General features: G+C 36.2%; 1 protein-coding gene across 1 annotated transcript in view; it reads left to right on the forward strand.

The window, feature by feature from the left end:
- The window catches only part of SHPRH (SNF2 histone linker PHD RING helicase), a 42913-nt gene extending 16163 nt beyond the window's left edge, over window positions 1-26750 (forward strand). Inside the window, exons 12-30 of the mRNA XM_072331809.1 lie at window positions 81-244; window positions 327-583; window positions 3241-3362; window positions 5928-6016; window positions 7596-7685; window positions 9969-10076; window positions 10640-10782; window positions 12308-12481; window positions 13039-13101; window positions 13999-14224; window positions 15464-15607; window positions 15980-16081; window positions 17154-17225; window positions 18213-18401; window positions 22047-22139; window positions 22652-22738; window positions 23210-23388; window positions 24196-24276; window positions 25108-26750. Coding sequence (XP_072187910.1) covers window positions 81-244; window positions 327-583; window positions 3241-3362; window positions 5928-6016; window positions 7596-7685; window positions 9969-10076; window positions 10640-10782; window positions 12308-12481; window positions 13039-13101; window positions 13999-14224; window positions 15464-15607; window positions 15980-16081; window positions 17154-17225; window positions 18213-18401; window positions 22047-22139; window positions 22652-22738; window positions 23210-23388; window positions 24196-24276; window positions 25108-25204 — 2480 coding nt within the window. The 3' untranslated portion in view covers window positions 25205-26750. The remainder of the gene's footprint in view (window positions 1-80; window positions 245-326; window positions 584-3240; window positions 3363-5927; window positions 6017-7595; window positions 7686-9968; window positions 10077-10639; window positions 10783-12307; window positions 12482-13038; window positions 13102-13998; window positions 14225-15463; window positions 15608-15979; window positions 16082-17153; window positions 17226-18212; window positions 18402-22046; window positions 22140-22651; window positions 22739-23209; window positions 23389-24195; window positions 24277-25107) is intronic.
- The last annotated feature ends 557 nt before the right edge of the window (window positions 26751-27307 follow it).

Below are 27307 nucleotides of genomic sequence, written 5' to 3' on the forward strand. Positions count from 1 at the left end.
TTCTGTACAAATTAACTTTTTTTTTTTTTAAGGCATGTTCTGAAGTATTAAAAACATCTAAAACTTCCTTTTCTCGGCAGATCTATATGGATTAGTCCTTTTCCTTGGGATTGATCCTTACTGGGTCAAACATTGGTGGGACCAGCTTTTATATCGACCTTACTGTAGGAAAAATTCCCAGCCTCTCTACAGTCTGATTGCCAAGATAATGTGGAGATCCGCAAAGAAGGACGTGATTGACCAAGTAAGAATGAAAGCTTTTGTTTTAAAATTTACGAAGATGACTTATTGCTTTGTTTACAAATTTCTTTTTCTTTTAATTGCAGATTCAAATTCCCCCTCAGACAGAAAATATACACTGGCTTCACTTTTCTCCTGTGGAGAGGCACTTCTATCATCGCCAGCATGAAGTATGCTGCCAGGATGCATTGGCAAAGCTCAGGAAGATTTCAGATTGGACTCTTAAGCTTAGTAGCCTAGATAGAAGGACTGTGACATCTATTCTGTACCCTTTGTTGCGGCTCAGGCAGGCCTGCTGTCATCCACAAGCTGTTCGAGGAGAGTTCTTGCCTTTACAGAAAAGGTGAGTTTTTAATCAGTTCCTAAGTGGTTGGCTTTGTCTAAAACAAAGCTTCAGTTGTCCCTAACAATGCATTATCTTATAAAGCTTTTAAACAAGCCTATTAATAAACTTCTTTAGTTAACTAGGCAACTATGTCAATGCCAAGCTAACTAACATCAGAAGTTGTATAAAAGACAGTAGAATAGTTAGTGTAATTCTTGTGCTATAAAACATAAATAGTACTGAGAGACAATTGATTGTGCAGTAACAAGTTAAGCTTATGATGCTGTTGCGTACTAGGATGTTGCAGGTGACATATGCACTGTTAAAGAAAACATTATTTTCAAGAACAACCAAGAAAATGAATAAACAGGATTTGTTCTTTAAATTAATTTTTAAATGTGATGTTGCACAACAATATAGATCAGAATGTGAAAGCTGCTTTTTTTTTTTCTGCATGCTTTTATGATCACCCTTTTTATAGGTGTTCTGCAAATAGCAGCCAGCTGGGTCTCAGCCTTTATTAGGCCTAAATTGTGTTACCAGCACTCTCTGAAAGATGTATCTACTTATGTTTTGTATGCCTTTGGAGGAAGTTTTTGAGAGCAAGGTGTTTCTATTCCAAAATATTAATGCAATGCTTATGTTGTTTAAGCTACAAGCAGGGAAGAACATGTACTTCATTACTAGCAATATTATTTCTACTATTTCCTGTGTTTGGTCATCTTTCCAGTTTCTTTCCACCCTCTTGTGAAATTTTTGTTTGTTCCTTCCTGTTCCTCAAACAGGGCACCTTCAGTGTGTCTAAGCAGCTCTGACTTATCAGCTATATTTCACCAGGGACCAATAGTAGTCACTGTGCTGTGCCACTTTGTTTCACATTCTACTAATATGGAAGCAAGAGAAGAGAACGGGAGGGGGGATGGGGGCAGGAAATTAACGATCCTACAACATAATCTGTATTCAGATGTGCCAGTAGAGTATAAAGGAAATATGTAAAACTGCAAGTTGGAAACAGCTTAGTGAGCTGCAGTTATTCTAGCAGAAAGCATGTGGAATGACAGCTGCACAGTAGCCGCGGTAAAAAGAAAACTAACAGGGAAAATTAAATCTATCTCAAGATGACATATACTATGACAAGTTGTTTCTGAGCACTATTTGTATGTATTGGTGAACCAAACCTATTGCTTTTACAATTGCTATTGTAATTTTTCTTGAAGCCACTGATGGTTTTGAGAACGAAAGGGGAGGCAGTAGTAGAAGAAACATGAGCAGCAGGTGTGTTGTATCTTTATTAGTATATCTGTAGAGTTATGCTTATTATAAATTGCCATTTTGGTAATTTAAAGCCCACTTTACTATAACACCAGAATAGAAGCTCAGGGAACAAACTGCATAAATAGACCAGTGTTACAAGAAAGGCATGTTCAGGGATACACCTCCAGCATACTTGGTCAGGGACCGCATGCAAGTGGCATCTCACTTACTTTCTTCTACAGCAATACATATTGAGTAGTAAATAATTCTCCTTAAAGTGAATGAAGTGAGAAGCAGATTTCCAGGAGGGTGGAAGGGTATTATCCAAATTCATAGCACTAATTAGTTGGTCATAGAAACAGCCTCAGATCAGATGTCATAGACTGTTGCTGTTTACTTTTACATCTCTTTACATAATTCCTCTTCCTGCCTGAATTTGTCCCTTGGCCTTACTTCAAGCTATTCCTTATGCTTCCTCTTTATTTCCCCCTCGCTTCTTTTCTTTCTTGTCCCTCTTATCTCTCCCTTTCCTTTATTTTTCTGTTCAGCTAATTCACTGCTAACTAAATTCCTCTGAAGAAATACAATTACAAACAAATGTAGAAAAGGAAGTCTAAAACAGTGCTTGCTAATCATCGCCATTTTCTTTCCACACACACTTTACTTTAATATTTAATATGCTTTGCACATTTAGATTACTGATAGAGAAATGTAGTCTCTCACGACTGTTCTCATTTTTAACTTTGTTCTCTCATCTTCTAGCAAAATGAGTTCTATTTTTGACTATTTCCAGTTCTCTACTATAACAGAGCAACATATTTTGCCCTCTGTTAGATTGTTCTGCCTGGTTTTAATCTTCTTGTCTTACTCCTTTCTATTTTTACTAGATGTCAGTCTCTCAACATACTCAGTTTAGGGAACAGTTATATCTGGAAGAAGAGCTTATAAAATCTATTTTGTTAATGTTTAGTTTCTAATAAATATTTGCAGAGCTATTGCACATATGTAATGTAGTATCTCATGCTACACAGCATGGCAATTTTGTTTTATTATGGTGTGGCAATTGGACAGATCAATCCATTGGGAAAGGCATTACAACAGATGTGGGATGATGGAAGATCCAGCATAAAAGTGTTATAAAGAAAGGGAAAAAGATTGCTCACCTATGTTAGAAGATTCCATGTTCACAGGGGAAAGCTTCACTGAGAAGGGATCTCTAACCAGAGATCCTTCCCCAGTGGCAGTCAGCCCTTACATGAGGTGTAACCAGACTCCACCTCTTTTGGTCACACAGCACAATTGTCTTCACCTGTGCTCCCAGGACTGACCGGGTCCCTTCCACATGTGGTTCAGGCCGTGACTTAACAGTTACCATACATGTGGCTTAATTTCAAACTTGACTCACTTGGTCTCTATTCCAGCACCATGACCATGGAAGAACTGCTTACATCTCTGCAGAAGAAATGTAGAACAGAGTGTGAGGAAGCTCACCGACAGCTGGTGTGTGCTCTTAATGGCTTAGCTGGTATCCATATCATTAAAGGTAAGACTGGATAGCTGTTGTGTATGTAAGTCTTTTAGTGGCTAATAATGGTTTTGATAGCGGTTTTTGAAATTGGAGCTCTTTCCACTTGTGAAACCCTGGAAAAAGTCCGGAGTCTTATTAAAGAGTTTGCAACAAAACCAACATTCCTGGGTGATGGAGAAAAGTACTTCTGATTTTCTTGTGGTGATCTCTTTATTTCTGTCTTTTGTCATTTATGTGTTCTGGGAGGATAAAAGAAATCAGATGTGTAATTCGGCTTAAATTGCTTATGTGTTATCAGCACCCTTCTTTCTGGGCTTCCTATGTGTCCTTTACCATGTAAGAGTCTTAATGAACTCTGGAGTCTTCTTGCTGCATTTCAGAGTTCGTGCTTTTGCTTAGCAGTTAAGTGTGTTCCTGCTAATTCAGTTCTGTCAATATGTCTTATGTGAATTAGGAGGAAAAAAAGCTTTGAATGGAAAACAAAAACAGTTGTATTATTTTTGTATGTTCCACAAAACAAAAAATAATAAAATAGAATGGCATGGACGTGAAGGAAATGCCTCTCTGCCTATTATGTTTTATTCTGAAGTTGAGAAGATGCTTGAATTTTTTGCAGCTCACTTTCTTTGAGAAGCAGATTGATTTAAAATAAATAAATAATTGCATTAATTGAGAACAGAACTCAGCTCTGTTTGCGTAGGTTCTTTTTTTCCCCCCAAGCTTTATTGTTATGCTATGTCTTTTTGGTCAACAAGGACAAAGCATACCTTTATACTTAAGCGTTTATTATTAGTGTAAGTGCGATCTTACGAAGCTAATCATTATTAGTTTGAATTGTTATGGGCAGAAAGAAAGTACAGTTAAAAATGCTGTAGTCACACTTGGTTCCCATTGCTTCACACTTGGTTCCCATTGCTCCTCTGCATTGTGGTGCTGGTGGTTTTATTCTGGTGGGAAGAGAGTTGTGAGGCTAGTTGTCAGCACGTGAAGTTGTCCATTGGAGGAATGTAGTGTGTCAATTTCTCACTCAAGGATGCAGTTAGTGTCTTCTGTTTGCGGTCATGCTTTCATACCTTTCTTTTTCTTCATTTGTCTGTAACTTCACATCAGTACCAAATTTACTGTATATGCTAATGCCTTTTGTTAATGTAATATACTATTTCTCTTTATCTTTGTTGCCCACTTCTAGGTCTGCATTCCTTCATCTGACTGAATTTTTTTTTTTCCAGCCATGATTTCCTTATACACTGCCAAGCCTGTGCATTATGCCATGGCTGTTGGGCTCCTCTATTCTGCATCCTGTATCTCTACTTTACAAAGCCTCTGCTATTGTACTAGACCTGCATTTCTCTGATTTCAGTTGTAAATAGCTCATCCTACACAGACATCAGTAACAAGCCGCTATTTTGTATCAGACTATGGCTGTATCACACAGATAAGCAAAAGAAAATGAAAAATAAAGATAAAATCAGCCATAGAAACCTAGTGACTTAGAGAAATTGCTGCCACTGCTAAGCAAAGTAGAAGGCAATCCAAGAAATCCTGAAAGACTGCCTGACAGTCCTGTTATGGTAACCATTAGTATTTTGAGAAACCCTTAACACTGGCAACTATTTTTGTGTATGGAAGAACAAATATTGTAGAATTAGTATCACTACCCTTCCAGATATTGAGAAAGATGACCTTCTGTTTTTATTTTAGTGTTTTTTATACATCTTATGCCCTTATATGTGTTCCTTACTTTAAGACTCTTCAAATTACTCATTGTCAGTTTCCACTTTTTCCCGCTTGTTTTAATGTTCTTGCTTTTATATACACCACATTAATTTTGTATTTCTTCTGAAATGGGTTTATCTAATCTGTTTTCTGAGAAGCGATTGTGATAGTGGTGCCATCTGTACTAATGCTGTATGCGTGTATGTAATTATTTCTGTTTCTGAAGCATGACCGTTTTTCTTGTAGTTAGTACTCTGAAAGATTGACTAACACATGTAATGCACATCTATTACTAAATAGAATCACAGAATCACCAAGGTTAGTAAGGACCTAAAAGATCATCCAGTCCAACCATTCACCTATTACCAATAGCTCCCACTAAACCATGTCCCTCAACACAACAACCAGTCATTCCTTGAACACCCCCAGGGTCGGTGACTCCACCACCTCCCTGGGCAGTCCATTCCAGTGCCTGACTGCCCTTTCTGAAATACCTGCAATGAGTTGAAGACGGTGGATTTTTTTAGTGTAATGTGTAAGATTTTTTTTATGTAGACAACTGTGGATTCATATTTTAAGATCAAGAAGTTTATAACCTTGCAGTCACAAATGATACTTAGTTTAGAAACTTCCTTGCCCTGTGTAAGATACAATGCTGTTTGTATTCTCCCATTCTAGGGCAAGAAGAATGAGTATGGATTGTTTGTTTGACAGCAAGCTGTTTGTTATGCAGTCTCTCTGAAAATATCTTAGTTCATTTCAAATGATGGATGGCCAGTTCTGGCAGTCAGGATATTTAAAGATCAACACAGTGTTTGTATGTAGATGTTTTTGTTTAGATTACTCTATATTTTTTTAATCCAGGAGAATATGCTTTGGCTGCTGAGCTGTACCGAGAAGTGTTACGTTCTTCTGAAGAACACAAAGAAAAGCTCAAAACGGATTCCTTGCAAGTGAGTGAACATTATAACATGGCAAGACATAGTTAATAATCGGAGTACTCTAGATTTCTTTTTAAGGTTACGCCTTTCTTTCTCCCAAGTGGTGCACTGATTGAGTCTTACAGCCAGCTGTCATTATCATGATCTTTAGATGGAAATCTCTCCAGTGACCTTCATTTGTCTCTTTTAAAAAGTTGTTGTATATCTAAAAAGCTCTTGCTTCTCAGTCCTAATGATATCCCAGAAGCAATGTATGATCTCCACCTGCTGTTCTGTAATAAACTTAACAAGCTGAATTCCTAGACTTGTGTATGTGACCATGACTGCTCCCATCAGTGGTATTATTTTACACACTAGGGCAAAAACAGGATGCTGGGATGACATTAAGAATGATATTAATGTGCCAAATGATATATAATAATAAAATAGTTGTACTGGGTAAGATGTTCCTGAAACAGTATTGAAACATGGAGGAATTAATTTCAGGAAAAACATGAATATACTTAGAATACAATAGGAAAATATGAATATATATTAATATAGCTGTCAGTTACAGCTATAGATTTCAAGAATTACCAGTTCTCAAATGACCAAAATTCTTTTCAGTGTGACAAGATTTCAGGTGTGATCAGTTATCTCTTTCTTTACTTTGCTTGCTCCATTAACCAGCTCAGTCTTTCAATGGCTTTATCTGGTTATTTGATGCCTCCCTTGTGCTTCTTCAATCTCTGTGAAACTGAGGCTCTTTTTTTCTCAGCTTATATAACCATATCAAACTAAATTTATTAAGCAACTTTTAACAAGGTAGTTAATGAATCTGTTTTATGGGATTGAATAGAAAGCTTTTTTTTTTTTTTTTTTTTTTTTTTTAATGTACATTGTCTAGTATTATTAACTCTGTGTAATAAAATTCTCCTTTTATTGTGTGCTTCCCAGTGGTGTAGCTTCAACTCTTTAAGAAAATAGCAAGCCACTACTGTGCTGGCTGGTGTTCTTGAGTGGCTTAATGTAGTAACGGGGCAAAGATGAAGAGAATCCGGGGGAGGGGGCGGGGGGTGAGAAGGGATCAAAAACATGGCAGTGGAGGTTATTAGAAAAAGTTTATGGAGTATACAGGCATAATATTAGGAGTCTGATTTAGGACAGGTAGGATGAACCTGGGATTAAGAGGGAAGAGAGTGGCTTGAAGCAGTATAGCATTTTTCTAGCTTTCTCTTCAAGGAAGGAAGAAAAAGCATTGTTTTATGCAGTCACTGCTTATTTATGAAAAATAGTTAAAATTTTATGGAGCTTTTTTTTCCTTATATTTTATTCTGCTTTAGTAGATCATGTGCCATCTACATATAATGTTCTGAATTATTCCCTAAGAATGTGAAGTAAGATAATTTACTTTTTTTCCTTAATAGTTAAAGGTAGTCTTAATTCAGAGAATGAGTACAGGACAGAATCTGAAGACTTAATTTAAAGAGGGGGAAAATCGTTTTAAATGAATACTGATTTCTTGTTGGATTTCATTACTGATTAAGCATTTTTTGTCACAGTTATTGCAGTGTATCTTTTCATTACTACTGTGACTCTTTTGTTTGTTTAGAGACTTCATTCCACACACAACTTGATGGAGTTGTTGGCAAAGCACACAGGCATTCCTCCAACTTTGCGTGACAGTCAGCTTTCAGCAGAGGTAAATCTCATTCATTTTTACATTAATATGTTTTGAAGAACACCTTTCTATGATCTTTTTATCCTTAAATATTTTCTCTAACTGAAACTTTCAAGTTAACTGCATGCATTCCTTTTCAAGTTGGTAAAATCAAATGATATTTAGTGTGTGAGATGTGAGAGGAAATGACCAGCAAAATGACATCGGTCTTAATGCTTCGCTATTTGTAGTGTTGTGAGTGTGTTTTGTAGAAGTTCTAACTCTACTTCTGAATTATGATTCTTCCCTACCCCTACAATATTCACATGTAAATAACTTGCATAGAAGTTACTGATGGAGAGTGTCTCCTGAATTTTTTCCTCACACTTAACTTTTATACTTTTAAGTGCAGATAGCCAGAGTCTTTTCTATATAGTTGAAGCTTATTTTTCCTGTACAGGTTCCCTTAATTCCAAAAAAGCTCCCTTGTCTTATAGTAAATAAATCTACTGCTTTCTATCTCATGTTCTTAGTCATGCTTTGAAGCTGTTTTTGTACCTATTTCTTTTGGCCCTGTGTGTGAATAATTTGAAATGCCCTTAACTTTCCTCACAGACTGAATTTTTCCAGTGGTGTTTGACCAAGATTTCTCTATATTAATTACATTGTACTGATACACACTGCAGTAGTAAGATCTTTCCTGTCTAGAAAAACTGATCATCTTTGGCCAGATAAGCAACTCACTGCATGACACTCGCTGTCTATGTAAGCCTTTTTAACTGTATCCTTATCAGGAAAATCTCTGATAAAATAGCTGGTGCCATGTGCTAGTCTGGGAATCTTCTGTATCAATTTATAGACGTTTTCTTGTGTTTCTTGCCATGTTGACTCACAAATAATAAAGAGATGCTCAGGCTTTCTTTTGGGTTCTGGGTCTAATCACACCCCATCAATGTAGGTCAAATAAAACAAAGGAAACAAGGGGAGGTGGTAGGAAAAACAAAGAAGAATTAAACTTCTCCTTTTATGTAGCTGGAAGGCTATTTACAATTAATTCTTTAGGTCCTTTCTCCAAATTACATAGATGCAAAAATTACTGCTCCTTCCCATGTCCTGTAAGCCATCCTGCTGATAATGGTTTTCTTCTGGGAAAACAACCTTGCTGTGTTTAATCGTTAATCCCCTAGCATTTAGCAGAAGGGTCCTCCCTACTGATGGGTGGGTTATTGGCCCAGAGGCCAACTGAAGGTGAGTCTGAATCCACATTGAGAATATGTGACTCCTTCTTGTTATGCCTTTTCTTACGCTATGCACTCAGTCCTTTCAAACTATCTGGTGCTTGCAATGAGCTCACACTCAGCTTATGTTCCAGTTAGTTTCTACCATATGTCATTATCCTTGAATTGATGTAGCACTTTGTACTCCTTTGCTTCCTTTATGTCTGTTTGTGAGAGTTTGTGGTGTCAGTGCAAGTTCCATAACGTTTATGGGGTGGGGAGAACACCAGGCTTCAGCCTGCCATTGTGTGTTGGTCAACCTACATGGTGCAGTAATTCAAGCTGTGATATGCCCAAGGATGCTTTGACTTGCCTTAGATCTCTACCAATTTATTTATACTACCCTTTCTTGATATCAACATCAAAATATTTCACTTATAAAGCACAGTTTATTTTTCCTAATACAGTTATGAACAATTATAAAGAGTTTTCTGTTTATCAGGTTTCAAGTAAGATATTAAGTAATTGGGTACAGTTAATATCACAGAGATAACAGCATGGACAATATCATGCATATCACAACAGGTTTTCACTGTCAAAAATAACTTATTTACAAAAAAAAAAAAAATTAAATGCACGTAAAAATAATAGGGTTTAAACCTTTAATGTTATTTTATTTGTAAGTTCTATATGTTGGTGAAGTTAAATTTTGTGGTTCTCATTATTCTAGGATCTCTTTACTGTGTAGCCTGAACAAAATCTATTCTAATATACAGAGAAGTAAGAATTATGAGTTAAATTCCCATTCCTTTTATAATTCACTATATTTTTAGTGTATATTAGTATATTTAGTGTATATTAGTGTATATTTTTAGTGTATTATTAGGGCTTGTCCAAAAGCAAAACGGCACAGTATATTTGCAGTAATTTAATTTCTGAAGTGTTTTCTTTTAGAATTAGTTGTAATTGCTTGATTCTAGAGGGGGGGGGGGGGGGGAGGCTAAATATTGCTGGAGAAAAAAACATGGTAGCTGAGCTGCTTCTGCATTTTTCTACTATACTTCAGAAATATGAATTGTGGATAAGTTAAACTCTCATTTCCATACAGGCAGAACAACTTCGACAGCATTATATGAGTAAATCCAATGCAGAAGTTGCAGAAGCCCATCAGGCTTTACAACCAGTTTTACAGACCATCCGGGAGCTCCAGAGAAAGGCAGGTACCTTGTACATATTTAGTCACTGGATATTCTTCTAACTATTTAAATTAATTTGTTTATCTAGAACTCCAGCCATCTATTGTCTATAAAGGTTCTTTGAAGCTCTGTTTGTAGTGAGACTTAGGCAGATGATACTTCAGTTATTTCTAAAGGAACTCTCCTTTCTGATGTGCACTTAGTCATTATGCTGAAGGCTCAATTACCTTTTAGATAAGGTGCCAGAGTGATGACCCTACTATCACTCCCCCCCCCCACCCCCTCCCCTTCAAACCTAGTTTAAAGCCCTGTCAATGAGCTCAAGCAGCTCCTGGGTCTAAATTCTTTCCCCCTGTGACCCAGGTAGACTCCATCAGCAGCCTTCAGGACAGGCACCAAGCAAACCGCCCCAGGGTTGGAGAAACCAAATTTCCTGCTGTGGCACTAGCCTCTCTGCCGTGTATATATCAGAATGGGAATATAGGATTCTGTGTTGGAGTATAGCTTCAAGAGCAGTATAAGTCTCTGCCACAAGATGTAAATTGTTGAATGTTCACAGATAAATCTGTTTGTTTGTGGACAGATACACTCTAATTCTCCTTGGTGGTTGGATGTGATCCAGACAGCAATACAGTATGCCATCGATGAAGAGCTTGTTCAACGTGTGCAAAATGAAATAACCTGCAACTACAAACAACAGACAAATAAACTTTCCATGGCAGACAAGTAAGATAATAACTGAAATAGGCTAATGAATGCAGTTAATGTCTGCTCAAGTCTTCTAATCAGTTTGTGCTAACAATTGCAGTTAAATAGCAGGCACTTAGGCTTTAGAGTATCTAGGCTGCAATTAAGTTTCAATTACAGTCCAAAAAATCATAACTACCTAAGCTTGGAAAGAAAAACAGGAGAATTACGCTTTTCTCCTAGATAAGCATTCTTTAAAGAGTTCCTTTTGTATTATCATACTGTGACTTTATAGCAACTTTATAGCAACTGCTGGATGGGAGATTGAAAGTTTATTACATTATAATTGGATGACCTCTAGAAGAATCTGACTTGCAGAAATGGGAAATGAACAGACTGTGTCAGAAAGTCTTTAAGTAACAACATAAAATAGCATCACTACATTAAAAAGAAAGAATCTAAACTTAGGAAGCAGTGCTTTAAAGGCTCATATTATGTAAACAAATTCTCATACTGGGTACTCTTTATTGTTCTTGTACAGAATGGAATTTCTGATATGGAAAATCAGGTCAGGCAGTTAGTAGTATTTGTGTGATACTCTGAAGCAATTCCAGTTTTTGTGAAGTTATGTAATACTGGATTAGAACGACATCTGGAGGTCACCTTGTAGAACTCTCTGTTTATAGATTCCAACCCTTGCTCAGAGATTAATGTTGATTAGCTTGCGTGGAGATTTGTCCCATGTAGTAAAACTGGAATATTAAATAGCTGATTTTTATTACTAGTAGAGTTGTGACTTCAGTATGCGTTTAATGTTAGGCTACCTGGTTAGGCAAACTCATATTTGCTTAACTAGGTTGTTTTAAAAACCAAGCTTCAGTAATGTTGGCAAGCCTTTGCTTTTTTCTGCTCACTTTATGAAAAGGATGTTTTTGATCAAACTTCCCTTGTGGCACAGAAGCACGGTCTTGCAAAACACTTTTTTTGATGTGTCAGACATTGTATGAACAGTGCATCGCCAGTAAAGGAGCCCACAGGAAAACACAGTATGGGAAGTGCTTTAGTTCATGTTCCATGCATAATCTAGAAAGACAGCTAAGTTTTGGGAAAATGGTTCACTTTAATGTCCATTTTTAATAATTTTGTTTGTAAGCCAAGTACCTCAAGAGCAGTGTTCTTGTGATGAACACGTGCTTGCTGTGAATTGCTCAGCTCATTGAAAATAAGTTTGTTGGCCAACAGATGCAAATGAGACATACGAGAATGCATAGTTGCTTGCATTCAGTAGATTCGTAGCATGGCTCAAAATGTTGCTGGTTAGTATTGGCTACTAACATGTGGTCAAACTCAAGCCTTGGAAAAGAGTCTTTTGTTCAACAAACACCAGGCATCATCTCAAGGGATGCAACAGAATGATTCCTAACAGCTAACATTAGATTTAGAAGCAGTAAGCATTTGTTTGAATTTGATGTTGTCAAATACCATTACTTATCTTCTTCAAAATACTGAATTAAATTTGGATTAGGTGACTGTGTGCTATTAGTTCCCTTTTTCTTTACATCAGATTCAGAGACTGTAGAGGCCTTCAATACCTGCTCACAACCCAGATGGATGAAGTGAAGAAGTTCCAGAAGATTGTAAGAGAAGCAGTGAAAAACTTAGAGGGCCCTCCCTCAAAGGAGGTTATTGAGGCTGCCACTATCTGCCACTTGCGACCTGTTAGACTTCCACTTAACAAGTATGTCTAGGAAATGTAAAATATACTTTAGAGATGTATTAGTGAGTTTTTTTTTCCCTTAATTTGAAATGAGAATAAAAATTAAAGTCTTCATTTTGTATTCAGGATTTATACTTACACAGACATCACAGGTTCGACTGTTAGAATCATTACTTTTGTTGTTGTAGAATATCTGAAGTTAGAAGGAACCCCTGAAGGTCATCATATCTGGCTTCAGTCTCTACACAGGACAACCTGAGTGTTAAATCATATATTCAAGAGCATTGTCCAAATGGTTCTGGAGCACAGACAGACATGGTGCCATGACCACTTACTTCCCTGGGTAGCTTGTTCCTATGCTTGACCACCCTATCAGTTGAGAACTTTATAAAATAATAGAATAATGCTATGCCTATAAAATGTTTTGTCATCAGATGCTATACTGTGTAAATGTAAGACTTAAGTTGATTTTTTGAAGGCTCTCTGTGGTTTCTGTTTATATTTTCAAATAAGAAATTACAGAAATTATGTCTCCTGATCAAATTCTGAGTGCTCTTTTTCGATCTTCTATATTGCAGCTGTGTCTTCTGTAAGGCTGATGAGTTGTTCACAGAATATGAGTCAAAGCTCTTCTCTCATACGTAAGTACATCACTTCATGAATTTCTTATTACAAAAAAAGAAGTGAACTGGATTGTTTTATTTTCTGCTTTACTTTTTCTGAGATACTTTATGAACAGATTGCAGCAACTTCTTTCCTGTTGTCTAGATAGCAATTTCTTTACTCAGACTTAATTTTCTGTGTAAAAGTAATTTGAAAAAGTTATGTAGATAGAACAAATACATGCCACTTTTTCTCAGTCTGCTATAACTTGGCAGTACGCTTGAAATGTGGTGTTGAAGTGTTCAGAAAGTGCATGTTATAACTACAGGTATGCTAAATGAAGGCATACCTGTAAAAATGAAGGCATTTCCTGTTTGTACCAGCCCATAGTGTGAAATAAATAGGCATAGGCAACAGTGAGATGTGGATTTGAAGCCCTCTGAGTCCTTTTTGACTTTTCTCTCTTGTATCCTGTTATGATCAGTGGAATCATTAAGAAACATTAGGGTGTTTTCTGAATAGGCGTTGTTTGTTAAGGAGGGAGCAGAGAAGCTGTGCTGTTCTTCTACAGTGCAATGCACAGTACTTTATTTTGCTTCAGAATTCACTTCTGCTGCTGATTAAAGAAGTCAATTGTTGGTGTGGTTTTAGAATCATTATTAACTAATTAAAGTAATTAAGATGCCTAGGTATATACAAAAAGCTATTCATAAATCTGAGCTGAGAAAATAGCACATACAGTGATTTGATTGCTGGAGCCTGGTTTGCTTTGTTCAAAGTAAGTTTCTCAGGGTGTCAAATAGTGAAATGGATGTCTATACTTATTTGTTGCTTTTTCCTTTAATCAAATATTAGAAGGCTGAAATCTATGATGAATAGTTAGAAACTGGTGTGAAGTTCTATATCAGTGCTAAGTTGCTGTTTTTATTTTTAAGTGTTAAAGGCCAAATGGCTATATTTGAGGAGATGATAGAAGATGAAGAAGGTCTTGTTGATGATCGTTTGCCCACCACGAGTAGAGGACTGTGGGCAGCTAGTGAAACTGAGCGTGCCTTGAAAGCTATTCTCTCCTTTGCTAAAGCACACCGGCTGGATGCTAAGCTTACTGAAGAAGGTAGCATATTTCTGGAACTCTTTGAAGCATGGAAAAAGGAATATAAGGTACAGTAAACGAGATAGCAAAGAAACAGTTATATAGTTCATTTTATGTAATACAAAGAAATATAAACTGTGGGTGAATAATTATCTAAGTCGTGCTTCTGAAATTCTTTCTCCACAAAGCATTTTCATGGTTCTTATTACACAGATTGATTTAATGATTTATATATGATTTAAGGATTTTTAAAAGAGCCATACTGGTAGCTAAGCAATTTAGTAAGCGCTTTTTTTGTTTCTCTTAGGGCAGTGTACACAGATATAATTAAATGCATTTTTATATTTAGTTAAATCAGACTGTAGCAAGACTCGCAAATCAAATGTTGGTCAGTTCTTTAATTCAGTTTAACTCCTGCTACTGACAGATGTCCCTTCACTATTGCTTTTTTTCCTGGATATTGTTTACCAAACAATATAATCTAAAGCCTCTGATCCTTTTTGAGGATACTATGACTCTCTTCATGCGCGCTTGCATGTCTGCGTTTACTTGCAGTAAACAAGTGATGGAGTAAGGGGATGAGCTTTTGTTCACAAAGGTGTCATAAGATAGATGCAATCAAAAGTGTTTCTTCTGAATGTTTCACCTTTTCATTTTTGATCATTAAATAGTAACTTTTGGCATTTGCAAAAGGTCTTGGAATTTCAGTAAGGTCAATAAGGACTTCTTGATATAATGCATAAATTATGAAAAGTTTGGAAGGTGTTTTACAGTGTTACCAGAAATTTGTAAACTGATATGTATTCTGATCTTCCAGTCCTAGTCATTCTCTTATAGGAAGTCAGCATTTGCTTTTGCTTAAGAGATCTGAATCTGATTTAATCTTCACCTTTTGTTTGCCTGTTCTCTTATGGAGACCACTGCTAACATACTTTGCCACTTCACTTTTGATCTTTGTGCTGTAATGCAAACTCTTCAAAAACTGGTTAATCATTTCCCTTTATTCAACAGTTGCTTAGTTTTGCAAGGCTTTTTGTTTCTGTACTTTTAGTTGTATTATCTATTGTAGTAGTAGTTGTAGAAGAAATGAGAGATACCTTTTTTATAAAGAGACTGGAGAAGAAAGCAAGCAAAAGGTACAGGAAATATCTTGTCGTCCTTCATAGTTTGTTGTGGTGTCTGAATTTCTGTAAAGCAATATCATCTCTAACTCCAAAAATATTTTCATAATATGCATTGTACGGTGGACTCGTCTAAAGGGATCTCAACTCAGTTCTGCTGCTAATTTGTTTAGGCTTTTCTTATAGTTACTTCATGAATATTGGATGGTACTAAGGGATCACGTGTCTGCTATTGATGAACTAGCGATGGCTACAGAACGGCTGAGGGTGCGTCATCCCGATGAGCCAAAACCAAATCCACCAGTTCTCTATATCATAGAGCCTCATGAGGTAAACAAATGTATAAGAAAGAGATTTTTTTTTTTCCCTGAAAGAATAAATGAAGACTCTATCTCAAAAGAGCAACAAAACATATCAGAATCTGTATGTAAAGTCTATAACATGGATCTGTTTCAATTTTAGAGCGTTTGGGAGGAACAAAGAAAAATAATGTTTTACATGAAATGTAGGGACAGTTCATTCATGAACATAGAGAAAATGATGGGTTAATGTAATCTTTTTTATTATTTTTTTATTTATTTTTTTTTATTTTGTAGTGTTAGATAAAAGAACTTTTTTTTTTTTCCTCTGTTGGAAAATAGACATTTCATCTGTGTGTTCTTTCTGATTGTTTTATATGTATGTTTAATACTGTTTCCATAGGTAGAGCAAAACCGCGTGAAACTTCTGAACGATAAGGCAGTTGCTAAATCACAGCTTCAAAAGAAATTAGGACAGCTTCTATATCTCACTAATCTGGAGAAAGTAAGGTTTATGGTTCTTGCTCTTTACCAAACTAAACTGATGTTTATTTCCCTAGCTGAAAAAACTTGCCATTATTTTCATTTAAAATTTTCGTTTAAAACTTCCTTTACAGAAAGCATGTTTTCTTGAGAGTGCTTCAGTATATGTCGAAAATGTGTGCTATTCTCCATGTTCTCATTCTCTAAGGGTGGTTAGGTACTGGAATGGGCTCCCCAAGGAGGTGGTTGAATCGCCATCCCTGGATGTGTTTAAGAGCCGCTTGGATGTGGTACTCAGGGATATGATTTAGAAGAGGTTTGTTGTTGTGGTATTGTTTTGTGGTTGTTTTTTTTTAAGAGATAGGCTACTGGTTAGGCTGCGGTTGGACTTGATGATCTTCAAGGTCTTTTCCAACCTGAGTAATTCTATGATTCTATGATTCTATGTTACTGTATTGTCATAGTTACTACATTATTTGTTTTGGCCATTCACTTAATTGCACAAACGTAAAACTATGAAATACTTATAGACAGTTAAAATACTCACTAAATTAACTGCACTATGTTCAGTAGAAGCCTTGTAAAATTACGTACTTCTTCAGGTACCCTCGCTATTTTACCAAGAGCTTATCTTCTTAAACAGGAAAAGCAGCTTCATAGGTTGAGTGAATATAAAAAAAGGCAAATCAAACTCCACGTATGTTGTGGTGTTAATCTTACTGTTCAAGTAAGTACAATTTTTGCTTAAGGAAGCATAATTAAGTATATTTGTTTTCCCACAATATCAAACTGATGGAAAGTATAAGGAGCATCTCATTTAAAGCTTTTATTTTGCTCAGATTTTTTAAAGCTGTAGTGGAGATGCAGATGCCATCTGAAGGACTGTTGCATGAGCAGCACTTCATTTATTTACTGTGAACTGTGCTTTTTTTATTCTTCAAGATGGACTTAGGTCTTCTTGTGTGAAATTTTTTGAATGTATGTACATACTTCAAGGATTTCAACATTCTTTTTTTTTTTCCTAGAAACTTGTTGTAAGTATAGAGAAACTTTTTATTTCTTGAAACACAAAGTTTATTTTTTGTACTCTGTAGTCTCAACATAAAACTACTGGGGGAGTTAATCCAGAACCGTGTCCTATCTGTGCGCGTCAACTGGGAAAGCAGGTAAGATGCTTCAGTCAGCAGTTTTTGCTTTTATGAGGTCTTCACCTGTTGCTGAGTCAGCTATATATCAGTTTTTCAACATATAGCTTTAACTGAATGCTATGTTAGAATGGGAACTAAACCCTTTCTTCTAATGTACCATCCTTTCCCCTGAAATAACATCTTGCTCATTTGTCAGCAGTCCGGATTGCACTCACTTAATTGGAAAAACCTTGCAAAGCCTAAAAATACAATTTTCTTGCTTATCAGTCATTCTGTCAGTTCCCTCTACTACCTGGACCTGCAAAAACTGTTGAGACTCTAATTGGTGGCACTTAAATGTTGTTTTATAAGTTACTTCTCTGCTAAGGGAGGTCACAGATGAGGTGTAGATCTAATCCCTCCAATGAAGAACAGTTTCTGTGCTAGAAGTAAAAGGTTGTCGATAAAAGGTCTGTTTTCTCTGTTCAAAGTCTTAAAATCCAAAGATGTTCTAATTCCTTTTGTATGTCTGTTATTAAAAAAAAAAATAAACGTAGTTGAAGACATTGGAATAGGTAACCCAAAGAGGTTATGGATGCCCCATTCCTGGAAGTGCGCAAGGTCAAGTTGGATGAGTCGTTGGGCAACCTGATCTAGTGAAAGATGTCCCTGCCTGTGGCAGGAAGGTTGGACTAGATGATCTTGAAAGGTTCCTTCTAATCCAAACCACTTTGGATTTCACACTGGGCTTTTACAGGCCAATGTGAACGTTTGCATAATCTTTTTTAAAAAGGTTGTGAGTTCTTGCTCTGTGTGCCTGTGCATTAGAGATCAGCATTTGTAGTAAATGAGACTGTACAGTCTTCTAGTTTAACATCCTGAAAATGTTTCTAAAATTCATTTTCAATCTGATGACTTCAATGAAAATAATTTTGCTATGAAAATGTAATTTAATATTTATTAAGGAACTGCTTTTCCTTTGCATTTATGTGAAACTGTTGCTCTTTTTCTCTGTTCCCTGTACAGTGGGCTGTGCTGACGTGTGGGCACTGTTTTTGTAATGAGTGTATAGCTATCATCATAGAGCAGTACAGTGTTGGCACCCGCCGGAGCTCAATTAAATGCGCCATTTGCAGGCAGACAACATCTCATAAAGAAATATCATACGTCTTTACTGCCGAAACTGCAAATCAGGAGGATGATATTCCTGTAAAGGTAAAATGTTTATATAAGTTTGTGGGCCCAAACTTAATACTGAGATGTTTTGTTTAACAAAACATTAAGTGATGCGAAAGATGATATCAATCATCATCAATCAAAGATATGCTTCCTGAGCTTCCTGTATACAATAGTTATTTTGCATTTTGATTACCTATGAAATGTCTGCTGTACAAACCATTGTCAGGGAGGAAAAAATTAAACTCTGTAAATATGGGCAAATGAGAACTGAAAGCATGAAGGGAGGCTCTGGCTGTGCTGGATTAAAAATCCAAAGGTAAAAGACGTAATATTTTGATTTAGGTGATGCTGCTGTCTTCTCTGTGATTATCCATTATCTGGATGTAGCAATCATAGTTTTTATTTGGTTAGTATAGTTAATAGTAATAACATTCTAAGAGACTTCCATATTACCTATGCAAGTCTCCACTGAACTCTGTGGGTATGCTAGAGTTGCTGACTTTTGTTAATGCTGCCATACTTGTGCCAGTTACATCAGCCTTCCTGTTGCACTGGAATTTCTTTTGAAGTAGATGATTCCTAAATCAAATTATTAGAGCTGAGGTAGTTGACAGCATGTAGCACCAGGGGGAGTAAATAGACTGTGTTTTTGAAGTGCTGGTTATGAGGACCTTACTTGATACGTGTTTGAGAATACTGTTTATTAAGTGCTTAGACATACCATCTTGATTCTAACAAGAAAACTTCAAATACTTTTTGTAAGTTACTTAAATAAAGTGAAATAACTAATTTCTTTTAGTAAAATGCAGAAGGAACAGTTCATCTACCGTCATGCATAAAAGGCTGCATTGGAAACTTGGGGTGTATGAATTTGCATTTTGTATTATCTCATTAAAGAGGAACGATTTGTATTGTAGCTTAACTATATCTACTATCAAATCAGACAGAATTATTTTTAGTAGTTTTTCACTTTATATTCCTGTAAGGACAGTTGTTAACAAAAGATAACTAACTCATTATGGTTTCTGTCAAATGTTGAGGGTAAGATTAGTATCTTCAGCTACATGTATAACAAAAGTCATTTATTCAGCACTTACGCTTCCATCTGAAGGTTCTCAGTCATTCTGGTCTCTCAATATTCAGTACTTTTCTTTTTGCCATGTGCATCTTGCTGCTTTTTACCAGCATTAACCATGTGAAGTTACTGAATTAGATGTGAAAGGACTACTGTAATAGGGAGTGTTTTATACTGAGAGAAAGCTTTTCTGTGTGTTTTGCTTCTGTTAAAGGCTTCTTGTCTCTGGTTAGTGTTACAGTGTGTACTGTTAGCCTGTCATCTGAGACGTTGTTTGTAGTTTTGATTCAAATGTGTCGTGTTTGGTCACTAGAACTGTCTAATCTATTTATATGTTCTCATCTGGATATTCAAGAAAATAACAGACTTCAAGGTGTATGAACAATGAGTTGGGTAACTTCTTGTAAATGCTAACTGAAATTCAAGAGCTCATAATTGGGTTTATTGCTATCACCACATTGTAAATATTGAGAGCAAATTTGATTTTGTGTGTGTGTGTGTGTGTGTGCGTTTTGTGATCCAAAGCTGTGTTCAATTGTTGGTTTGATAACAAGTCTAAAATAGTTTTCTAATATGATGTAAGCAGTGGGATGAAAACCTTTGTGTACTTAGCTATTATGCTTTAAAAAATAGAGCAAAGAGTGTAAGCACTTTGAGTGTTGTACTGTGTTGGCTTCTTGCTCCATCATAGTTCCTCTAACTGATCTTGTATGAAGTCAGATTTGTAACGTGTGAGTCACAGGAAGTCTAAGGGTTGGAAAAATCAACAACAGTGACTGCAGCTACTGTGTCTTTTAGCAAGGAAAAATTGGACTTGATAAGGTTGTGGGAGTTCTTTTCTTTGGGGGGGTGAAGAACTTACAGGCACCAAGAAACTACTAGAAAAACAGTGAAAGCTGACTTGTTTCTGTTGTTCATTCTGGCAAAAATACTTGAGTATTAAAAGCTTGGAAAGATTATTTACACACTTAAATAATGGTCATCTGAAATGTGGTTTGTGCCCTGCCTGTGGAGAGGGTATAGGACTTCAGTATTATAGGAACTTACACCTGTGAAATGTATTCTCCACGAGTGTCCAGCTTTGAATGCTGAGACAAGTAATCCCAATAAAGAATATCAGCAGGAGAGATTGATACTTGAGGAAGAGTCTAAATGTTACTCTGTCTACACAGGAACATAGGTTGAGCACAGGTGGCATTGATTTGATGCATTGGCTTCCTGCAAGTAGTTTTCTTATTGACAGAAGTTTACAGTTAGTGAATTGCTTTTTGTTTCTCAATAGATTTGATATTGTATGTAAAAAATATATATATAATTGTTTTGCAAACAGTGAGAGAAAGACAATGGTATTGCTTATTGCAGCCTTTGATAAATCAGCCTACAGTAGGTCTCCAGGAGCATTCACTTAACTGCATAACACATGAATGATCATGCAGGCAAACATTGGCTTCCAGCTTGTACTTAGACTGCTGTTATCCTTCCCTACCAGTTCTGCAAGCAGCATAACTTGAGTGAATTTGATCCATCATTGTAGCAAGCCAGCATAGCTAATCCAATGTTCAGAGGACAGGTGCAGACAGAAATAAAACATTATTTGTCCAGTTTAATCTTGTGCAGCTCAAAATTGCTATACATGTAAGGACTAATAAGCAATTAAGCAAGGGCTTCTTAATATATATGTATTTTTTACATTACATGGATTTATATGGTAAAATTACTGTAATACAAAGTGCTTGCTGAAAGAAATAGAGGGGGATACTGAAGAATTATTATTATTATAATTTATTTTTAGAGTCATTTTCCCAGCTTATTGGGAAAGGGAAGATTACAGAAACAAATGTGAACAAGGAGAAGAATGTAGTATTGAGTTCATTAAGCACTGAACTGCTTACCAATGCAGAATCTGTTTTCATGGCGGTGCACAATCCTTCAATAGTTACATTTGTTGTACATACTAGTTTCTTGTTTCTTAATATTTTGAGATCATTAGCAATATAGTATTGAATGTAACTTTAGTGTTGCCAGAATGAGAAACAAAAGCAACAGAGAAAAGGTTCATGCTGGTTGTTTTTGTGAAAATCTTTCCATAAGTTTGAAGGGAGGGAAAGGTCAGTTTGGAAAACTTTGTGAAGAACATTCTGATAATTTAAACCTCAACAGGCCTAGCTGTCTTGGTTAGTGCAATTGCTTTACTTGGGCTATCTATTCTGCTTCATCCAGAATTAGGCAGATGTATCTGTAGGCCTTCCTTCTTCTACCTACTGCTTGTACAGTACATCACTGATCCTATAACAATGCATTACATGAAAAGTTTGAAAGCGGTTCAGCGCTGCTTAACCTATTCCTCCTCCAAGATGGCAATGTTTACATTTGTCCCCTGTCTCTACCTGGGAGGACTGTAATCTAGATAGGTCAGGAATCTTCGAAACTTAAGTATTATCTCTTTTCTCTTTTAAAAAGCACAGCTTTATGAAACAGTTTGCCAATGTCTTTTTGAGATGCAAGACATGTAAGAGTCCTAATACAGAATTATTAAATATAATAATGGATTTAGAAGGCATTTTTTAACATACTACTCTGCTAATGTTGTTCTTTTGTTTTCAAAGGGGAGTCATTCCACCAAAGTGGAAGCCGTGGTTCGAACACTGAAGAGAATTCAATTTAAAGATCCAGGGGCTAAGTCCTTGGTTTTCTCAACGGTATTGATCATCATTTTCTATCTTGCCTTTGTGTATGTGTTTTCTGTGAGTTTAAAATGGTCATAATACTCTCAGAGATTTAGTTTAGGTACCAGAATGTTGAGTCATTCTGTGCAGCCTCTTGATAGTTTTGAGACTTTGTAGGACGGTTCATTTTCTCAAGGCATGATCAATAATTCATGTCAACAGATGTAACAGTTTGTCAGCAAACACTTGAATGGGAGAATTTAGAAATTAGAAATTCTATATATTTTTAAATTTGATATCCAGATATTTTTGATAGATCGTAAAAACCACTTTTGTGTTGACTGACAGTTTCTTTTATTCAAGCTGAATTTTAGTTACCTTTCCTGTTTTGATTTAGGGAAGGTATGGCTTCTGTTGCACAACATCTTTTTTCTTTTTTTTTGTTAAACCCTAAGTGTTAGTACTTTTATTAACCTTAGTATATTTAAGCTGTCATTGCTGTTTGTAATAGAGTTACTTCTGTTGTGTTGTTCTTTTTTTTACAGTGGCAAGATGTATTGGACATAATTGCAAAAGCTTTGTATGACAACAATATGACTTTTTCTCAAATCAATGGAATCAGTAAATTTCAGGTACATAAAGGATATTTTTCTTAGATTATTTCAGTGGGAGAGAATTACAAGTCACAAAAATTAATTTGATCCTTGTACTTCACTGTTTCTTTTGTGGAACTGAAAGAGCAGGAAATGTGTTTAGCAGAACCTTTTATCTCCAAATGGTTAATTCTAAAAATTGTGTTTACCAAAATCCACAATTTAAAACCTTTGGAGATAAAAAAAACAGTAATTTCTCTCCTGAAAAGTAATGTTGGCATATTCGTGCCAGTGTTGAAATGTTAAGGATGAGATGGTGGTCAGTGTTGCTTGCCTTCCTGATAACCTGCCTCCATCTCTTCAGTTATGACTGGTCTTGAATCAATCACACTGCAAGGCTGTCAGTATGGGGTTTGTCATATCTGCTATAATTACTTGAAAATGTAAAGCTGTCCTCCACAGTCTTTATTCAGGAGCTCTTATCACGCTGTTGTGGTCTTTGCCTTTCAGGAAAATCTCTCTGCATTTAAATACGATCCCAAGATAAATATTTTGCTGCTACCTCTTCACACTGGTTCCAATGGACTAAACATAATAGAAGCAACTCACGTTCTGCTTGTGGAACCTATTCTGAATCCTGCACATGAGCTTCAGGCCATTGGCAGAGTTCATCGTATTGGCCAGACAAAGTAAGTGTATCTTATTTGAATAATGCAAGTTACCATTTCTGTAAAATAGCTTTCTCATTTTATTGCTTTAGAGTACTAGTCATCTTATGGTAATTAATGGAGAGTTCACAGAATCAGGCTATTTCAAGTTGGAAAGGACCCACAAGGATTATTAAAATCTAACTTCAGGCTCCACGCAAGACTGTCCACATCCTCTGTCTAAGAGCATTGTCCAAATGTTCCTTGAACTCAGTCAGAATGGGGCCGTGCCCACTGCCCTGGGCAGCCCATTCCATGCCCACCAGTCTTGCCAGTCTTTCAAATTTTTATGCAATTTTGCTGTCTTCAAGAATGCTGTTAAAGCCTCTGGGATTTGAGCTTTAGTAATCCAGTACACTGAGCTCCATCTCTTGGACTGACTTGTGACAATGTAGTTTAAACACTGCTTATAGAAAGTGAACCCAAGCCATTTCTCCAAACCACACAGGAGACTCTCAATGACTATTTGTTAGAAATAGGGACACAGAAAGTGAAACTTTGCCCAGCATCTGCTTTAACACTTTAGTTAATACAGCTTATGTTAATTTAGTATCTGATCCAGACAGGTGAAAGCGTGTGATGTTAGATAAACTTTAAATGTCAGTGGAAATTATTAATTACCTTGTACGATTTGTGTCTTAAAATACAATGGCTATTTTTGTTTGTTTTTTTTATACAGGAGTCTTAAAAATAATTAGTATGAGACAAAAACGGTCTTGAACTTTTGAGAGTAATGATTTATCTAATACCCACTTTGTTTTATTTTTCTTTTTTATTAATCGCATTCAGGTCTACCATTGTCCACAGGTTCCTGATAAAAGCAACAATAGAGGAAAGAATGCAGACTATGCTAAAAACTGTAGATAGGAGGTATGTGTTTAAATCTTTAAAACATTATTATTGCAATGAGCTTGAAAAGGTGATGCTTGGACATACTTATGTTACAATTAGATATAAGTGTCTTAGAAACGAACACTCATTCTTCTTCAAATTCCTTTTATTGAAACAAAATTTCAGAGCTTGAGAAATTGTTGTTTTTTAACTTGATTTGGGGAACTGGAAGCTTAGGGTATCCTAATTCTCTGAAGAATATTTCGTTTACATTTTGCATATTGTACTTCAGAAAAGACCAGTTAATTAATACGTGATGGATAGGTAAGCCTTTTCAGCTTACCTATTTCTGTTACTGTAAAAGCATTGAAACAAACGGAATATTACTAAACATGCCAGTGGACCAAGTCTTTGTCTTTACTTATGAAAGGTTTCACCTTTAGCTCTGAATGAATGGTTTTCAGTTTCCATATCTGTGAAGCGACCCTACTTTTGCACGTAAACTTCAGATGAATATACACTGATGTAATGATCTAGTTGGTGATAATGTTTTGAAAGTAGTATCAAACCTTATGCTTGGATTCTGAAGCCAGCACCTCAGATGCTAAGACCACCAAGTAGATTATCCCATCTTCTGCTGCCTCCAAAGTATTCGGTCATCACCACAGTTAAGGGCAGTAGATGGACTCAATCTGTACAAGAGAAGTGGCTGTTCAGTGTATGTTCTTTCCCTAGTAGGAAGGGTTTTCTTCTGCTGAGCTCATAGCCAGTTATCGGGCGCTGAACCACGTGGCCTGTCTTCAGTGAATACTGCTTGTTACTTAAGTTGATTCTCTTCTTTGATATCTGAATGTAATTTTATTCCTACAGCCACACAAGCTCTTCCATGAAACAGTCAGAAGCTTCAGTTCTGACGGTGGCAGATCTGGCTGACCTTTTTACAGAGGAAACTGAAGAACTTGAGTGAAAACATTGGCTTGCGAAATCAGAAAGTACCTTATCTAATAATCTCCTGTATATAACACTGACCTGTTGTTCCTTTAAACACTATCTAACAACTGCCCTAAAGAGAGCTATTGGAAATAGATAAGTCTTTTAATTGTTAATATTTTATTCTGTTGTCACACTCTTAGCAGCACACTTTTCTGATAGCACTGGAGAAAACTTGCACTTTACTCTTTAAACAAAAAAGTGGATTTTATTCCCAAAGAGCATTTGAGCTGGATGCTGACACTGGGACTGCTGGATTTTTACCATCAGGTTTGATTGGCTGGTGGTTCAGTCTGAGATCAAAACTGTTGGGTGATGGGGTGGGGAAGAGAAGCAGAAAAACAGAAATATACTTTTTTTTACTGTACAAAGAATTATTAGGAAGAATGACTGTAAATTAATATTCTTCTGAAAAGGGCTTCTAGAGTTGTTAGCATTTATTGCCAAGTTCTTGAACGTCTTACTGGTAATACTTTAAATAATGAATCTTTACTAATTATTTGGATATTTGTATTAGACTTTTAGATATTCATAAAGATTTGTGTGACAAATTTCATTGTTAATGCTCACTCACTACAAAATCATGTTAAATTAAATTATGCTTTTTGGATATGTGTTGGTCTGGAAATCAGTAAAACACGTGAACTTAATGTACATGTTTTTCACTTACTAATGAAACCATTACTAATTTACTGCTTTGGGCTTTTTTTTAATCCCTTGTTGCAGAATTTTAGAGTAGTAATTAAGCAGCTGATAACTGAATGATTTGGTGTTTGTGCACTTTTTCTCATCCTGATTTCTGTCTGTTTCTGCCCCTCAAAGATGCAGCCATCTAAATATTCAAAATATTGTTAGTCAGCCTAAATAGTAGGTATCCAGTCTAAGTTAGGTAATCAGAGAAAAGAAATGAAACTTTTATGAAACTTTCCATTCTTAGATGTGAGATCACTCTAGCCAATCTCAATTCACTTTCTATAGGGAATTTAGAGAACAAATCTAGGCTGACTTTTAGACTACTGGAGGTAGGCAAGCTAAACTGAAAACTTTTTGGTGCAGGTCATGGACACGTGTTTGCTTAGCATCAAGGAAGATCAGTTACACAGTGGTAGCACCATTTTATGTTTAGAAACTGGGAAGCAACAGGCTACTCGCCTCAGATTAAAATATTTACTGTTTCAGCATTCTTTTTTTGTGTGTGTACTTGGGATTGAAATTAAGGATTCTTTAAGAAATTTAATTAATGTTAGCATTTTTTTTATTTGTCTGCTGAGTAGACTTGCCATATAATTCTTGTTTACTGTGTTCAAGCATGCTATGTTTTAAGTTGCACAATGCTGCCCTCTGTTTGCTAGGCCTATCTGCGTGGCAGACAGATTCTTCTCTGCTGACAACAAATGTGAACTGAATTACGTGAAAATGTTGTACCAAGAAGTTCATCTTTGGCATTTTCGGTTGTTCATCTGGGCCAATTAGATTATTTGTTCTAAAGACTATTTGAGTAAATTTACAGTCAATACATCCTTATTTCCTGTGTTTGTACTATGTACTGAGTATGTGTATATATTTTTGTTATGGAAATTACTAATATTTTGCAAGTTACAGTTTGTAATAAGGGAAACTTGGTGGGTAACAGACTTATATTTTCAGTGATGTTGATCAGAGAGTTTACTCAGAGACTGTGATGTCTCTGTCCTTGAACACATTTGGAACTCAAATGACCGTGAGCCAGCTATCTAACTTCAGAGCTGGCCCTGCTGTCAGTGGTGTGTTGGACCAGGTGACCTCCATGGATCCCTTTCAGCTTCAGTTATTTTACAGTATAGTGAGTATCATGTTGTACAGATACTCCTGGAACCCTAAGGGCAGCAACATTCCAGTTTTCTCATCATCCTCAGAGAATTTTAATATCTACAATGCAACATGGCTGAACAAAGAGCTGCTATTCACTATGGGAAATGATGTATCTGTGTTTATGTTTATAGCTTCCTTTTTAAATAACTGGATGTGGGAATAATAGTTGTCAGTGAATGTGAAGACAAACCAGAGTGATAAGTCTTCTGTGAGAGGTTTCCCAAGCTTT

This window comes from Excalfactoria chinensis, chromosome 3 (assembly GCF_039878825.1).
Source record: "Excalfactoria chinensis isolate bCotChi1 chromosome 3, bCotChi1.hap2, whole genome shotgun sequence".
In the NCBI taxonomy this organism is placed as follows: Eukaryota; Metazoa; Chordata; class Aves; order Galliformes; family Phasianidae; genus Excalfactoria; species Excalfactoria chinensis.